Source organism: Oncorhynchus mykiss, chromosome 27 (genome assembly GCF_057628025.1).
Source record: "Oncorhynchus mykiss isolate SJ-2025 chromosome 27, ASM5762802v1, whole genome shotgun sequence".
In the NCBI taxonomy this organism is placed as follows: domain Eukaryota; kingdom Metazoa; phylum Chordata; class Actinopteri; order Salmoniformes; family Salmonidae; genus Oncorhynchus; species Oncorhynchus mykiss.
The window spans coordinates 29405209-29423040 of record NC_143048.1 but is presented as its reverse complement, the minus strand read 5'-3'; the positions used below and the strand labels follow the sequence as shown (position 1 = coordinate 29423040).

General features: G+C 43.6%; 1 protein-coding gene across 10 annotated transcripts in view; it reads right to left on the bottom strand.

Annotated features, from left to right (window-relative positions):
- The window catches only part of LOC110507900 (RNA-binding protein Musashi homolog 2), a 404988-nt gene that overhangs the window by 33859 nt on the left and 353297 nt on the right, over positions 1-17832 (bottom strand). The window contains exon 12 of one of the 10 annotated variants that reach the window (XM_036965794.2): positions 16103-16183. The exons of the other annotated variants lie outside the window; for them this stretch is intronic. Coding sequence (XP_036821689.2) covers positions 16167-16183 — 17 coding nt within the window. The 3' untranslated portion in view covers positions 16103-16166. Of the gene's footprint in view, positions 1-16102; positions 16184-17832 lie in introns of those variants that run through there. 10 annotated transcript variants of the gene reach the window in all.

The window sequence follows — 17832 nt, the reverse complement described above, 5'->3', positions numbered from 1 at the left end:
GGGCTTCTGCTCATAAATCAATATGATTAGAACAGCAATTCCTCATTCATTTTAGATTTGACACAGGCAAGATTCCACAATGTACTGGACTACTGATGTGGTAGAGAGGATTTTGTAGCCTAGTAGGCGGCAGGGTAGCCTAGTGGTTAGAGCGTTGGACTAGTAACCGGAAGTTGGACTAGTAACCGGAAGGTTGCAAGTTCAAACCCCCGAGCTGACAAGGTACAAATCTGTCATTCTGCCCCTGAACAGGCAGTTAACCCACTGGGCCGTCATTGAAAATAACAATTTGTTCTTAACTGACTTGCCTAGTAAAATAAAACTATAAAGCTGAGTTAACACTCAGAGAGAGCTGCATTATCTGTGTAAATGGACTGTACTTAAAGTATATTTTGTGATTGTAGTCTCTTTTACACACTCTCCCTCTCTCTTACACTCTCACTCTCTCTTTTACACTCTCTCTCTCTCTTACACTCTCACTCTCTCTTCTACACTCTCTCTCTTAGTTTTCAGACCTGATTTGCTAGTTTTTATATTCTTTTGTTTCAGAAAATTGTGTCACTTTCATCAGGGGTGTGTTTAGCAGGAAGCAACGTTTTGGAATGTTCAGATAGAAATAGCCTATGTAGAATAAGGACTCACATCAGCTCTATTCATGGCATTTCTATCTGCAACGTTCAAGACTGTTTGGCAACTAAACATGGCAAAGGTCTTGTGTCAGTCATTAGATTAGGTTACAGTGCCTTGCGAAAGTATTCGGCCCCCTTGAACTTTGCGACCTTTTGCCACATTTCAGGCTTCAAACATAAAGATATAAAACTGTATTTTTTTGTGAAGAATCAACAACAAGTGAGACACAATCATGAAGTGGAACGACATTTATTGGATATTTCAAACTTTTTTAACAAATCAAAAACTGAGAAATTGGGAGTGCAAAATTATTCAGCCCCTTTACTTTCAGTGCAGCAAACTCTCTCCAGAAGTTCAGTGAGGATCTCTGAATGATCCAATGTTGACGTAAATGACTAATGATGATAAATACAATCCACCTGTGTGTAATCAAGTCTCCGTATAAATGCACTTGCACTGTGATAGAGATAGAGACATACCCCAAGCGACTTACAGCTGTAATCGCAGCAAAAGGTGGCGCTACAAAGTATTAACTTAAGGGGGCTGAATAATTTTGCACGCCCAACTTTTCAGTTTTTGATTTGTTAAAAAAGTTTGAAATATCCAATAAATGTCGTTCCACTTCATGATTATGTCCCACTTGTTGTTGATTCTTCACAAAAAAATACAGTTTTATATCTTTATGTTTGAAGCCTGAAATGTGGCAAAAGGTTGCAAAGTTCAAGGGGGCCGAATACTTTCGCAAGGCACTGTAGGTTTAAATTATGAAGTAAATCTCAATGTGACTTGGATTTAAAAGGAATAGTACAGACTGGTACAAAAAATACGGTGGAAGGAAACTCTCTCTCGCCCAAGTTTACACCAATACAATACTTTTAAACTTTAGTATGTAAGAAGAATCAAGTTAGCTACCTAGCTGATTTTGTTAGCTAGTGACAGCTGGTGATAGTGATGCACAAGCTAGGCTTATTTAAACATTGCCATCAACAGGCAGCATTTGCCTGCCATTTAGTACTTGAAAACCTCACTAGATTGTTGGCCAAAGCTTAGAATTTTATTTAACTCAAATTCATGGTGGTTTTTATTTTATGTATTTATTGTTTACTTCAGTTTATTTAGAAAATACTTTCTTAACACTTATTGTTTCTTAAAATGGCATTGTTGGTTAAGGGCTAGTAAGTAAGCATTTCACTGTCAGGTCTAAACCTGAGACAAATAACATTTGATTTGATTTGTTGCCAGTGGCGACCTGTCATTCAGGGCAGGTGGATTTGTGTTGTCAGTGGCGACCCGTCATTCAGAGCAGGTGGATTTGTGTTGTCAGTGGCGACCCGTCATTCAGAGCAGGTGGATTTGTGTTGTCATTGGCGACCCGTCATTCAGAGCAGGTGGATTTGTGTTGTCATTGGCGACCCGTCATTCAGAGCAGGTGGATTTGTGTTGTCAGTGGCGACCCGTCATTCAGAGCAGGTGGATTTGTGTTGTCATTGGCGACCCGTCATTCAGAGCAGGTGGATTTGTGTTGTCATTGGCGACCCGTCATTCAGAGCAGGTGGATTTGTGTTGTCAGTGGCGACCCGTCATTCAGAGCAGGTGAGCAGCAATCATATTCAGCCATCATGTGCTGACAGGGGTCTAAAATCTGCCCTCAGGCCTTCAGAATCAACAGTGCGGGCGCTTGTAGCTTAAAGTGAATGTAAATGAACATTTTGTGTCAACCAATCAGCTTTAGAGTTGGCCATTGTACGCCTGCTGGCTGGCTCCAGTGTTACACAGGAGCCAGCTAGCAGGCGTAGTGCGTGCACGTCTTTTGATTGGATTACCAATATTGAGGGGCAGGTCTATGCAGAACCTCAGAACTAGGAAACTGAATTTGATAAACAAATTAATTTACTACTTTTTTCAACCCACAATGGCGGAAGGAGGAGAAGATATCGATTTGGTCGAGGATATAATTATAACGCCATTCTCAAGACAAACTTTTCAAGAAAAGTTAGACATTGTCAGGAGAGGTCGACGCCGACGCCTACAAAGCTTGTCACAGGCGGGAAAGGGGTTCGTTCACCACTTTCAAAGTTCCAACTACGAGCGCTATCAATGGCTCACAGGCTCCGAGAAGCACTGCAAACTGTACTGTTGGGAATGCCTATTAATGCCTATGATCGATTTGGTGTTTGGAGCCACACTGGCTTTGCAAACTTGAGTTGTCTAACCAAGGCAGCAACGAGACACCAAAGTACGGCTGGGCACTTACAAGCAATGGTGCTTTTGAAAACTTTTGGGGACACCCGAGTGGATCTACAGCTCAACGAACAAGCGTGCAGGGCAACGGAGCTGCACAATGAAAAGGTATTGTACTCTTCCCCTGCAATTCTCTGAATAAAAATGTCAATTTCAAGGTGACGCAACGCCTGGTTATACTGCGTTTCTGTCTAAATGTATAGTGTCTAGAGCCATGGCATCATAATGATGGTAATAAGAGGTGGATTAATTCGGCTGGGACTGTGTAGGACCTCACTGAAGGCCCAGACCCCAGGCACGCCACTGATAAAACGTATCGGTGCTCATCGGCCATTGGACATAAACATTACACAACAAGTTGGAAATCACAAATTCAACAATGAGTGGTTTAGAAGGAACCAGTGGCTAACTGCAAGCATTGCAAAGCAATCACTAACCAGCTATTCAGTGGAGTGGGTGTGTGGTCCAAATCTGGGTTTAAGGGTCTCTTTTCAAATCATAAAAGGATAAACATTCGACATTGGCCATGCTGTCAATCCAGCATGACTTTTGCTATGTTCAAAACAACAAGTTGTCTTGAAAGCACCATAAATTCAGTAGAAACCTCATTTCTTTAAGCAAGTCAGCCATATCAGCGTTGTTTTTTAAAAAGGCAGTAAATGAGGCTGAATTAACTGTTTTTCTGGCAGACAAGGCTCCGCTGACAGCCAGGTGTAGCAGTGGTAAGGTGTTGGGACTGCTGTTGGGACTCTGCTGATGGGACAGTTTTATGTAGGCCCTAATAGTTTGTGGGCACCATTTGTCAACGTTATAGTGCAATTAATGTATTGTTTAGTGTTGTGTAATGGCTTTTTTGGCATGCATCTAAAACATTATTTTTTTTTGCCCCACCATGATTTACATACTAAAATTGCCACTGCAAATACTAAATAGCTTTTTATGATTTGTTTTCATATGAGTTTCAGTTTATTATAATAGCCATGCTGCTTAAACACAATGTGTTGACATGGACCACAGGTCTCCTGACTCATAATGTGTTGATAAAAACCTATCTTTGCACACTGACATTACTGTACTTAGCCTACGGTACTTGTCTAGCCTTTGCTTTTCAAATCCAAATGTACTCATTCACTCTACTGACTGACCAAAATAAGGAAACATACTTTCACTTCATGTAAAGAAAAGAACGTTTTATTTAACCTTTATTGAACTAGGCAGTCAGTTACGAACAAATTCTTATTTACAATGTCGGCCTACATGTATGCAGTGAATGTCGGCCTACATGTATGCAGTGAATGTCGGCCTACATGTATGCAGTGAATGTCAGCCTACATGTATGCAGTGAATGTCGGTCTACATGTATGCAGTGAATGTCGGCCTACATGTATGCAGTGAATGTCGGCCTACATATGTATGCAGTGAATGTCGGCCTACATATGTATGCAGTGAATGTCAGCCTACATGTATGAAAGTGAATGTCGGCCTACATGTATGAAAGTGAATGTCGGCCTACATATGTATGCAGTGAATGTCGGCCTACATATGTATGCAGTGAATGTCAGCCTACATGTATGAAAGTGAATGTCAGCCTACATGTATGAAAGTGAATGTCGGCCTACATGTATGCAGTGAATGAAGGCCTACATGTATGCAGTGAATGTCGGTCTACATGTATGCAGTGAATGTCGGCCTACATGTATGCAGTGAATGTCGGCCTACATATGTATGCAGTGAATGTCGGCCTACATATGTATGCAGTGAATGTCAGCCTACATGTATGAAAGTGAATGTCGGCCTACATGTATGAAAGTGAATGTCGGCCTACATATGTATGCAGTGAATGTCGGCCTACATGTATGCAGTGAATGTCGGCCTACATGTATGCAGTGAATGTCGGCCTACATATGTATGCAGTGAATGTCGGCCTACGTATGCAGTGAATGTCGGCCTACATATGTATGCAGTGAATGAAGGCCTAAATGTATGCAGTGAATGTCGGCCTACATGTATGAAAGTGAATGTCGGTCTACATATGTATGCAGTGAATGAAGGCCTAAATGTATGCAGTGAATGTCGGCCTACATGTATGCAGTGAATGTTGACCTACAGGTATGAAAGTGAATGTCGGCCTACATGTATGCAGTGAATGAAGGCCTACATGTATGCAGTGAATGTCGGCCTACAGGTATGCAGTGAATGAAGGCCTACATGTATGAAAGTGAATGTCGGTCTACATGTATGCAGTGAATGTCGGTCTACATGTATGCAGTGAATGTCGGCCTACAGGTATGCAGTGAATGTCGGCCTACATGTATGCAGTGAATGTCGGTCTACATGTATGCAGTGAATGTCGGCCTACATGTATGCAGTGAATGTCGGCCTACAGGTATGCAGTGAATGAAGGCCTACATGTATGAAAGTGAATGTCGGTCTACATGTATGCAGTGAATGTCGGTCTACATGTATGCAGTGAATGTCGGCCTACATGTATGCAGTGAATGAAGGCCTACATGTATGCAGTGAATGTCGGCCTACAGGTATGCAGTGAATGAAGGCCTACATGTATGCAGTGAATGAAGGCCTACATGTATGCAGTGAATGTCGGCCTACAGGTATGCAGTGAATGAAGGCCTACATGTATGCAGTGAATGTCGGTCTACATGTATGCAGTGAATGTCGGCCTACAGGTATGCAGTGAATGTCGGCCTACAGGTATGCAGTGAATGTCGGTCTACAGGTATGCACTGAATGTCGGCCTACAGGTATGCAGTGAATGTTTGTGGAGACAACAGAAGACAGATGTCTAAAAAGTCCTCTCCAGCCCTCTCCACTCCGCATCTCTCCAGAAGAGGTGGGACGCCCACTCAAGCAAGGCGTTTTTAATCATTTAAGGAAGGGAACAAAACATACACACACACACTTAGCTTTTAATAAACGTTTTATGTGAGCGCTAATAGCCGGGTGTCCTTGAGGTTCAAAGTGATTTCTGAGCTCCCCTCTAATTAGCCATCCCGTTCTGTTTCCTCTCTTCTTCCTAATTAGATCTTTAACAACAAACAAATGAAGACCTTTACAGAGCCATGCCACCAACACCCACATTAGTTCACACTGAGGAGGAGGCCTCCGCCTGGCCCCTTCCCTTTGACACTCTGTTCCCCTCACAGGCCACCCGCCATGATGCCAGCCAGCAGAAGCATCCCCCTAAATACAGACTAGGGAGAACAACTTGGCAGGAATGACAGGGAGACAAATACAACATTAACACTCTTGCATGTGCGCACACACACACACACACTTACAACAAACACACCTGGCGGCTTTGTTTGCACTGACATAGAAAATAAGTCCTTGGCTGCCGGTGTCCCGGGTGCCGTGAACGTCTCATCTAACAAAGCACGGCAAAATGACTTGTATTATTCAGGGAGATCATGATACCACTATCTATGTAAAATGTGGAATAAAATGCAGGTAAAAAGCTCCCGTTTACAGACTACAGATTATTGATTGATTATTGTGCTGAGCTAATTCTCCTTTCTGTACATGCAAATTATTAACTTTGAGTGCGTGGAAGTGAAAAACGTAGAGGAATTGAACAGCAGCATTGGAGAGATCAAGGTTGGGACAATAATGGCAGGGCTCTGCTGTTCCTATAGCGACGCATGTCCTCTGTCTGTCTATCTGTCCATTCTGATGGAGAATGTATTTGTTTTTTATTATTATTATGCATTTGGTAGTTGTTGTCATCTATGCCTCCTTATCTATTTTAAAAATGTGTATAAATAAAGCATTTCTAATTACAGTACCTCATAAAATGAGAGAAATAACTCTATACAACAGTTGTGTCAACTCCCAACCACCGCCCTAACATGGACAGTGTTCAGCAGCCGGTCTCTAGTACGGCCAGACAAATGTGTTGGAAGTGTGGAACATCTGCAGGGCCCCTCCCTGGCTGCAGCCTCAACACGTCCCCAGCAGCAGAGCTTACGCCTGGTGAGGCTGGGCTGACTGGAGCACCGGAGAACGCATCTGGGAACACCACTACAGAGCCAATGGGTGGATGACATAACAGGGGCTAAACACAGGCTCTATCTAGTCCATTACACATAATGACATGACAGAGGCTAAACACAGGCTCTATCTAGTCCTCTAGTCCTCTAGTCCATTACACATAATGACATGACAGAGGCTAAACACAGGCTCTATCTAGTCCTCTAGTCCATTACACATAACGACATGACAGAGGCTAAACACAGGCTCTATCTAGTCCTCTAGTCCATTACACATAACGACATAACAGAGGCTAAACACTATCTATCTAGTCCTCTAGTTCTCTAGTCCTCTAGTCCATTACACATAACGACATGACAGAGGCTAAACACAGGCTCTATCTAGTCCTCTAGTCCATTACACATAACGACATGACAGAGGCTAAACACAGGCTCTATCTAGTCCTCTAGTCCATTACACATAACGACATGACAGAGGCTAAACACAGGCTCTATCTAGTCCTCTAGTCCATTACACATAACGACATAACAGAGTCCTCTAGTTCTCTAGTCCTCTAGTCCATTACACATAACGACATGACAGAGGCTAAACACAGGCTCTATCTAGTCCTCTAGTCCATTACACATAACGACATGACAGAGGCTAAACACAGGCTCTATCTAGTTCTCTAGTCCATTACACATAATAACTTGACAGAGGCTAAACACAGGCTATATCTAGTCCTCTAGTCCATTACACATAATGACATGACAGAGGCTAAACACAGGCTCTATCTAGTCCTCTAGTCCATTACACATAATGACATGACAGAGGCTAAACACAGGCTCTATCTAGTCCTCTAGTCCATTACACATAATGACATGACAGAGGCTAAACACAGGCTCTATCCAGTTCTCTAGTCCATTACACATAATAACTTGACAGAGGCTAAACACAGGCTATATCTAGTCCTCTAGTCCATTACACATAATGCCATGACAGAGGCTAAACACAGGCTCTATCTAGTCCTCTAGTCCATTACACATAATGACATGACAGAGGCTAAACACAGGCTCTATCTAGTCCTCTAGTCCATTACACATAATGACATGACAGAGGCTAAACACAGGCTCTATCTAGTCCTCTAGTTCTCTAGTCCATTACACATAATGACATGACAGAGGCTAAACACAGGCTCTATCTAGTCCTCTAGTCCATTACACATAACGCTCCACAACATGTATCAAAGGGTACAAACATGAAACAAACCAACAAATTAACAAATAAATAGCACTTTTTATGAGATGTTAGGAAACATAGAGGTGATTTGTTGCCGCAGGGAATCATTGTGCTGTGCTTTCCCTTCAGTGGATGTTAATGTGAGGCCAGGAAAACCCCTAAACAATAGCGATGGCCAACAATCATTGTACACTATAGTTACGTCATCACATTTAGTAACATAATGCCACTATAGTCACTAAACACCCCCTGTGGTGTGACAACCATGATACAGTCTCCCATTTCAGTATCATCTATTAAAAACAAGAATTACAAAATAATATAGTAATAACAAACGATCAAGACTAGGTGGCCTTTCTCTCCAACATCCTGCCAAACACACACCTTCTTAATTGGGGGGCCATTACTCATCTCCACAACAAATGTGTGTGGCTCTGGGTTGCCGTGGCAACAGGATGGGGACTATATAGGCTCAGCGGAGTGGATCTTTGAGGGAGCGTTACCATTTATGATTATAATCGCCCTCCTCCTCTTCTCTTCTCCTCAGCATGCCGTGTGTATAGAGGACGGATGAAGTCCATTCTGACCACTTCCATCATGGTCATCACCATTACTGTCTATCAAAATCACTGTCATCATCCTCTTCACAAGTCTGTTTACCAGTCTATTTATCTACATGAGCACCTCCAGTCAAGATTTTAATTTCATGTTTCAAGGGGTGATTTCAAAACTTTTGAAATGCTGGTAATGTCAAGGAGAATGCTAGCATGTGCTTCCGCTTTGTGTCATGATGAATGAAAAGCCCTTTCGTTAACATGACTGGGTCTACTGCCAAGCCTGTCTTCTAAACGTTGTGCCTAATGGAGAGAGAAACGCTTAACACCTGTCCTGTCAGCAACATTATTCACACTATTTCTGTGTTGATGTTAGTGAGAAAAAACATGTACAAAGCTCTTCCATAGAAAGATAGTGGAAGAGTTGACAAGTGGCCTGGAGGACTGGTGCCAACCTTGGAAATAACATTTCACTGCCTCAGGCCACACTGTCAGAGGCACTGGATCCATTTGAGAGGGCCCCAGAGTGTGTGTGTCTATTTTCTCAAACAAAACCCTGTCTCATTCAGTCACACACACTGACCTTGCAAGTACACACCTGCACACACACAAACCCATTCAGGCAGGCACAAGTGTGCACGCATGTGCAGGCACAGAGCAGTGCAGATCTCTTCAGAAAAAGTGAATAATACACTTGTCAAATGTGCTTCAAAATTAGCTTTGAATTTCAGAGCATCTGCAATTAGCTCCATTTCCACCTATGTCATTTGAAAAGATGAGGCTCTCTTTCTGTTATGCCTGGAGTGGCTTTCAGTCCCCGTCTCAAACACCATTTCTTAACCGAATAGGTGACTAATTAACAAAGGACAAGTTCTTTTCAGCCTGCGATGGCAGTTCATAAATAATTGCTAGATAATGGTCCTCATTTTGTGCTCTGATAGGCTGGAATTATGATAGTTACTAGATGATATATTCTGTATGTTCACAGGAAGAGGAGTACTGCCATCCATCCACAGACACAGCGCTGCAGCCCTTATATCTTCATCCAACACGCTTTCACATCCACAGACCACATACACACACAAACACACACACATATACACACACACTTTCATGCATCACAGGCAAACAAACACCATGAGAAAAGAAGGAGGACTGTTGGTAGAAAACTGTTGGTAGGGGACTGCCGGTAGAGGACTGCTGGTAGAGGACTGCTGGTAGAGGACTGCTGGTAGAGGACTGTTGGTAGGGGACTGCTGGTAGAGGACTGCTGGTAGAGGACTGCTGGTAGGGGACTGCTGGTAGAGGACTGCTGGTAGGGGACTGCTGGTAGAGGACTGCTGGTAGGGGACTGCTGGTAGAGGACTGCTGGTAGGGGACTGCTGGTAGATGACTGCTGGTAGGGGACTGCTGGTAGAGGACTGCTGGTAGGGGACTGCTGGTAGATGACTGCTGGTAGAGGACTGCTGGTAGAGGACTGCTGGTAGAGGACTGCTGGTAGAGGACTGCTGGTAGGGGACTGCTGGTAGGGGACTGCTGGTAGAGGACTGCTGGTAGGGGACTGCTGGTAGATGACTGCTGGTGGAGGACTGCTGGTAGAGGACTGTTGGTAGGGGACTGCTGGTAGAGGACTGCTGGTAGAGGACTGCTGGTAGAGAACTGCTGGTAGAGGACTGCTGGTAGGGGACTGATGGTAGAGGACTGCTGGTAGAGGACTGCTGGTAGAGGACTGCTGGTAGAGGACTGTTGGTAGGGGACTGCTGGTAGAGGACTGCTGGTAGAGGACTGCTGGTAGGGGACTGCTGGTAGGGGACTGCTGGTAGAGGACTGCTGGTAGGGGACTGCTGGTAGGGGACTGCTGGTAGAGGACTGCTGGTAGAGGACTGCTGGTAGGGGACTGCTGGTAGAGGACTGCTGGTAGAGGACTGCTGGTAGAGGACTGCTGGTAGGGGACTGCTGGTAGAGGACTGCTGGTAGAGGACTGCTGGTAGGGGACCGCTGGTAGATGACTGCTGGTAGAGGAGCCGGGTAGAATTGGGCAGACACATATATCTATCTTCATCATGCGGGGAGACAGGTGTTGGAGAGCTACGTGGTTCGTTTTCACACCCTCTGGGCTCTGGGTAGGGGAGTCGGGGTGGCCTAGTTTGAGTGAACAGTCTGTTTTCCTTTGGAGAGATTCTGACATAGCTGTCCATCAGGGGTGGGAAGGGGGGATGTTATAGAGATTGTAGGAGAGAGAAGGCAGAATGGACAGGAGATTTCAGATTATTGTTACTGATTGAGGGATGGCGATCACCTGAATGGAATGATCACCTGCAGCTCTAGAAAGAGGGGGAGAGAAGGAAGTACTGTAAGACGGGTAAAGAGACGCTAGCGTCTTGTTCCATTCTCCTCCGACTCAACCTCACTTTTCAGACACGTCCCCTCAACAAATGACAAGGGAATACTAAATTATCCAGTGGGCATGTTTAGGCTGCATTTAGAACTGAGGTCAGTCACTGGTTGGACCAGTGTGTCAGCTGCCTGGGACACATGAATAGAAATCATGTCCCAGAGTGCCACACTGCTTCAGCTCTGAGCTGTTACAAATCACATCAATGTCGTAATCGCACAGGAGTCTGCCTGGAGGAAATGACCAAACCATCTGTGTATAATAATGGGGGGATACATTTAGCATCAAACGCTCCAGATCCCTCCTAGATACCAGCTTTTGAGCTTGTCATCAAGAACGACTAAAGACCAACAACTACCATGCAGATACGGTAAGTGAATCCTGGATAGCATGTCAGCTTGGAGCAGTACATACAAGAACACAGTAGTGATACACCGGTATTACATTTTCGGCCGATACCAATATCCAATATTTTCCTTGCCAAAAACTCAGATACTGATAGCCGATATTAAACCTTTTAGTGGCAGATTTTAGTGACCTTTCAAACATTCTGAACCACCTCTACGCAGTATTCCCGCAGTATTAGTATTCCCATTCTGTATACTTCTGGCCCTTCCTTGGACACTGTGCTAACTAACCTCCAAACGAGCTTCAATGCCATACAACTCTCCCTCCGTGGCCTTCAACTGCTCTTAAACGCTAGTAAAAACCAAATGCATGCTTTTCAACCGTTCACTGCCCGCACCCGCACGCCCATCACCACCCTGGACGGTTCCGAACTAGAATACTTTTTACATTTTTATTGACTTTTCTGCTCTTTTGCACACCAGTATCTCTACTTGCACATCATCATCTGCTCATTTATCACTCCAGTGTTAATCTGCTAAATTGTAACTTCACTTCTATGGCCTATGTATTGCCTACCTCCTCATGCCTTTTGCACACACTGTATATAGACTTTCTTTTTTCTACTGTGTCATTGGCTTGTTTATTGTTTAATCCATGTGTAACTCTGTGTTGTTGTCTGTGTCACACTGCTTTGCTTTATCTTGGCCAGGTCACAGTTGCAAATGAGAAATTGTTCTCAACTAGCCTACCTGGTTAAATAAAGGTGAAATAAAAAAATAAAATAAAAAAATTAATAGTAGTACAGTTAAATAGTTAACAAACACACATTGACACAGCGGTCTAAGACACTGCATCTCAGTGCAAAAGGCGTCACCACAGTCCCTGGTTCGAATCCAGGCTGTATCACATCCGGCCGTGATTGGGAGTCCCATAGGGCAAAGCACAATTCGCCCAGCGTCGTCCAGGCCGTCATTGTAAATAAGAATTTGTTCTTAACTGACTTGTCTAGTTAAATAAAGGTTACACACACACACCACACTAGCCAAACAGTTATTTTGTTGACATTTACCTGTGTCCCCATTGCCAGTAAAACATAATCACCTATTTCAGTCACTTACTTGCAGTGCTGTTTCGTTGTTCATTTGTTCAGTCATGTCACTCTCAACCAGGATTTCTATGGAACACCGTTTGGGTCTTTGATGTGTCAAATAACACTATTTGATGTGTCAAATAAGCTTGTTGACCAATCAGGACCTGAACATGACTGTGTAACAGTATAACTTTAGTCCGTCCCCTCGCCGGGCTCGAACCAGGGACACATCAACAACTTACACCCACGCAGCATCGTTACCCATCGCTCCACAAAAGCCACGGCCCTTGCAGAGCAAGGGGAACCACTACTTCAAGGTCTCAGAGCAAGCTAACTAGCTAGCCATTTCACATCGGTTACAACTGCACATCACATAATAATTTAATGCGTTCATACATTTTTTACGTAGTTATTACACATTGATTACACTATCACTCGTATTTCATATGTTACAACGATTCATCGATACGAATGCTACGATGCTGGTAAAGTTATCTCACGCACCTACAGTGCTGGTCATAAAAAAAAGCTAGCTAGCTCATGGATGCAAACAATGTTCATCCCCAAAAACATAGCAAAACGACATCTGTTTCAGTAGCTATATAGTTAGCTAGCTAGTTCTTATTTGATTAATGATGGTCGGACCCATCTATGTGAAGCTAGCCACAATAAAGATTAACCACAATAGTGGAATTTGCAGTTAGCCTTCAAAATAAAAGTATGGCATAATTCTCCTATTTGTATTCATTTGCATCACTGTCAATGACATACTTGTTTTTTGAAGGCAAACCGCAAATTCCACTATTGTGCCTAATCCTTACTGTGGCTAGCTTCAGAACACATAACCCGGTCCGGTTGAGCCTCACTAGCCAGATGAAGCTAGCTGGCTGCTTATAACGTTAGCTTTCGGAAACAGAGTTAAGTAGCTGGCTAGCTATTCATTTTCATGAACTGAAGTTCAATTTCAATTGGCGAACAACAAGTGGCAACCTAGCTAATACTTACTCACAAGGATTCCTAAATCATTGCTAAGAATAATGAAAATGACTGCAGTTTCTACTGGTCATTGTTTTCAGGCTGGTTGTGTTGGTACTAGCTAGGTACCAAGCTAAAGCTAGCTACCCCAGAAGTTGAAGTCGAACAAATGATACTTTATTACCAATTTGGTATAGTAAACACATCATTTGTGACCGGTGTTTGCTTGTTTGCAGACTTTTTTGAACAGCTTTGACAGTGCTACTGTATCTTTTTTTGACACGCAGACCTAAACGGAGTTCCATAGTATGTATGTTGTGAAGCTAACAACAGTGACGCTATTACTGTGTAACTCCGGTAGGGCAACATCCGAAAAATAGCGCACTTGGTAGTGTGTACTGGCGCTCAACCAGTCGGTGAAAGCCAACATCACTCACGACAGAGACGGTTGATTATCATGTGCAATGAATTCCATTATCTTGGCTTTAATGGATTTCGCCTTTGAGTTGTCTCGCTGAAATTGTCTTACTCTTTAAAATGACTGCTCGACTTCTTGATGGCTCGATCCCCACAGCAGACGTTGTGGGCTAGGTTAGGAATGCTGTTTTGCAAGTGTAGTGCGAAATTTAACGTGGCGTCATTACGTCATACACAGTTGAAGTCGGAAGTTTACATACACTTAGGTTGGAGTCATTGAAACTCGTTTTTCAACCACTCCACAAATTTCTTGTTAACCAACTATAGTTTTGGCAAGTCAGTTAGGACATCTACTTTGTGCATGACACGAGTCATTTTTCCAACAATTGTTTACAGACAGATTATTTCACTTATAACTCACTGTATCACAATTCCAGTGGGTCAGACGTTTACATACACTAAGTTGACGGTGCCTTTAAACAGCTTGGAAAATTCCAGAAAATTATGTCATGGCTTTAGAAGCTTCTGATAGGCTAATTGACATAATTTGAGTATATTGGAGGTGTACCTGTGGATGAATTTCAAAACCTACCTTAAAACTCAGTGCCTCTTTGCTTGACATCGTGGGAAAATCAAAAGAAATCAGCCAAGACCTCAGTTAAAAGATTGTAGACCTCCACAAGTCTGGTTCATCATTGGGAGCAATTTCCAAATGCCTGAAGGTACGAGGTTCATCTGTACAAACAATAGTACGCAAGTATAAACACCATGGGACCACGCAGCCGTGATACCGCTCAGGAAGGAGACGCGTTCTGTCTCCTAGAGATGAACGTACTTTGGTGCAAAATGTGCAAATCAATCCCAGAACAACAGCAAAGGACCATGTGAAGATGCTGGAGGAAACAGGTACAAAAGTATCTATATCCATAGTAAAACGAGTCCTATATCGACATAACCCGAAAGGCCGCTCAGCAAGGAAGAAGCCACCGCCATAAAAAAGCCAGGCAACGGTTGGGGACAAAGATCGTACTTCTTGGAGAAATGTCCTCTGGTCTGATGAAACAAAACTAGAACTGTTTGGCCATAATGACCATTGTTACGTTTAGAGGAAAAAGGGGGAGGCTTGCAAGCCAAAGAACACCATCCCAACCGTGAAGCACGGGGTGGCAGCATCATGTTGTGGGGGGTGCTTTGCTGCAGGAGGGACTGGTGCACTTCACGAAATAGATGGCATCGTGAGGGGGGATATTATGTGGATATATTGAAGCAAAATCTCAAGACATCAGTCAGGAAGTTAAAGCTTGGTTGCAAATGGGTCTTCCAAATGGACAATGACCCCAAGCATACTTCCAAAGTTGTGACAAAATGGCTTAAGGACAACAAAGTCAAGGTATTGGAGTGGCCATCACAAAGCCCTGACCTCAATCCTATGGAACATTTGTGGGCAGAACTGAAAAAGCGTGTGCGAGCAAGCTGTTTAAAGGCACAGTCAACTTAGTGTATGTAAACTTCTGACCCAGCGGAATTGTGATATAGTGAATTATAAGTGAAATAATCTGTCTGTAAGCAATTGTTGGGAAAATTACTTGTGCACAAAGTAGATGTCCTAACCAACTTGCCGAAAATATAGTTTGATAACAAGAAATTTGTGGAGTGGTTAAAAAACAAGTTTCAATGACTCAAACCTAAGTGTATGTAAACTTCCGACATCAACTGTATGTAAACTTCCGACTTCAACTGTAGGTATGCACGGTAGCTTTGACATCAGTTTTTAACCTCGGCGTTAAACTAGACATCGGGGCCGATTCCGATATGTTCACCGATATATCGTGCATCTCTAGTAGCTAGTATCTATGACTACGTCCACCACTACCATACCACTACAGGTGGCATGCACTAAAGTCAGACTTATACATAGTACAGGGATCAGGCACAACAGGAGGAACAGACATACGTGACAGGTTGTATCTTTGTACATAAAAACACTCTACATCTAATAAAGACAGGATGGAAGGGGGAGGGAGAGAGAGAGAGAGAGTGAGAGAGAGAGAGAGCGAGAGAGAGAGAGAGGAAATACATTAAGAAAGAAAGAAAGAAAGTGAGAGCAGACAGAATATGCAAAGAGGAAGAAGAGATGAGAGAAGCTAGTTTAGAATGGAGAGGGAAGGATGGAGGGAGAAGAGGACATAGACAGGAGGAGTGAGGGGGTAGTAGGGTGTGGACAAACCTTCTGGCAGGCAGGCAGAGTGCACCCAGGGGAGTGTGTGAGGTGAGCAGAGGAGTGTCCCAGTCAGGACCATAGGCTCTCTGCAAGGCCCAACCAAGTCAGAGACAGAAACAACTGGTCACATTCACCACCAATCACAGACTCCCATTGCTCCCATCTCTCTGTATGTCCTTTAACCAGTGTACCTCTAAGCACAAAAGGGTTTGAATTGGTTTCTTCTTCACTGAGTGTGTGTGTGTGTGTGTGTGTGTGTGTGTGTGTGTGTGTGTGTGTGTGTGTGTGTGTGTGTGTGTGTGTGTGTGTGTGTTTCCTTCACTATGCCTCTCACAGACATTTCCACTGTCTACCAACGGCACCTTTGGTTTGAGTTTGATCCACACTACTGGTCTTCTGCACTAGACAACTTTGAAGCAGGCCATGTTCTATTAGAAGAGTGTGATCATCTATAAGCACATTCTGCTCCGGTTTAATAACTTCAAAACAGAAGAATCTGACATGAAATTGTTCCTGACTTTGCTTTGAGAGATTTATTGGTGAAAGGGGAAAATAATATCATGAAATCTTAATCTAGATAAAGAACGGCATCATGATCTGAGGATTGCGGGTGGATCAAATGTGTATTTCTAGTCTTAAACACTATTGTTTTCTAGCAGCAGATCCAACTGATTAGCATGTCCAACATCCCTACACGCCTATAGCACTGCTCCCTCTATCAGATGAAATCATATTTAATCTAGACCATGATGCCCTAGGGCACGTCAGGGGGAGGCTGGATAGGCCTGGGGGGCTAAGAGGGGGTATCCTGTACTGACACGCGTGTGTTTGATGGGTAATGTGTTAACATCTTCCTCAGGTTTCACTGCCTTGTCAACCTCTCATTTTTTCAAATGCAATTCAAAACCCATGTCTATAGTTAACTATTGAATATTGCGATAGTTTATGTTTCAGATTAGGTCAAGTCATCTTTTGTATAAATAAATAATCTGTCATACAAAAGCCTAACAGGATCCCATACAGGGTCCTTTGTAACCTACGGGTGTTCTGTGAACAGAACCAGTTGTATGGAACAGATGTGCTTCAAGGACCTACATCTGCAAACATCCGCTGAATCAATTCAAAACATTCCAACACATGACTGTCTTGTTCTTGATGATGAGTGAGTTACAGTAACAACACAGAACAATACAGCATGTCATTATTACTGTGAGAGCCATCCTTTAGCATCACATAAAAATGAGTTAGCATGGTGGCTAAGCTACCCAGCTACAAGTATATATGAATATTCCATCTGCTCAATCACTTCAGACAATATCTATGCAGAGGGGAGTGGGTAGAATCATGTCTCTTGGTAGTAAGTACTAGATGAAGTTGCAGGGAAAGGTCGTCTAAATGTCAGCCCTGTGGGCCCTGCTGGTCCCTGGCCTTCCCTTCTGGTTCTCCGTGAGCGTGATAGAGTGACAGAATCATCCAGGAGACAGTCAGTGGAAGAGCTGGAGCAACATACTGTAGCCAAGGGCTAGCTCTGTTACTGGCTCTCTGCCTCGCCAAGCTCAGCTTAGCTTTATTGCCTAGGCCAGCCCTGCACTAACTTGGATAAACCCAGTCTAGTCTAACCATAGCCTTTATACTTGCCTCGGTCCTCATCCCTCAGATCCACCTAGGTCACAAGGCATCAAAGTGAGGTCTCTGCTTTGATTTCTCATATCAGGTGCATGTGTGTGTGTGTGTG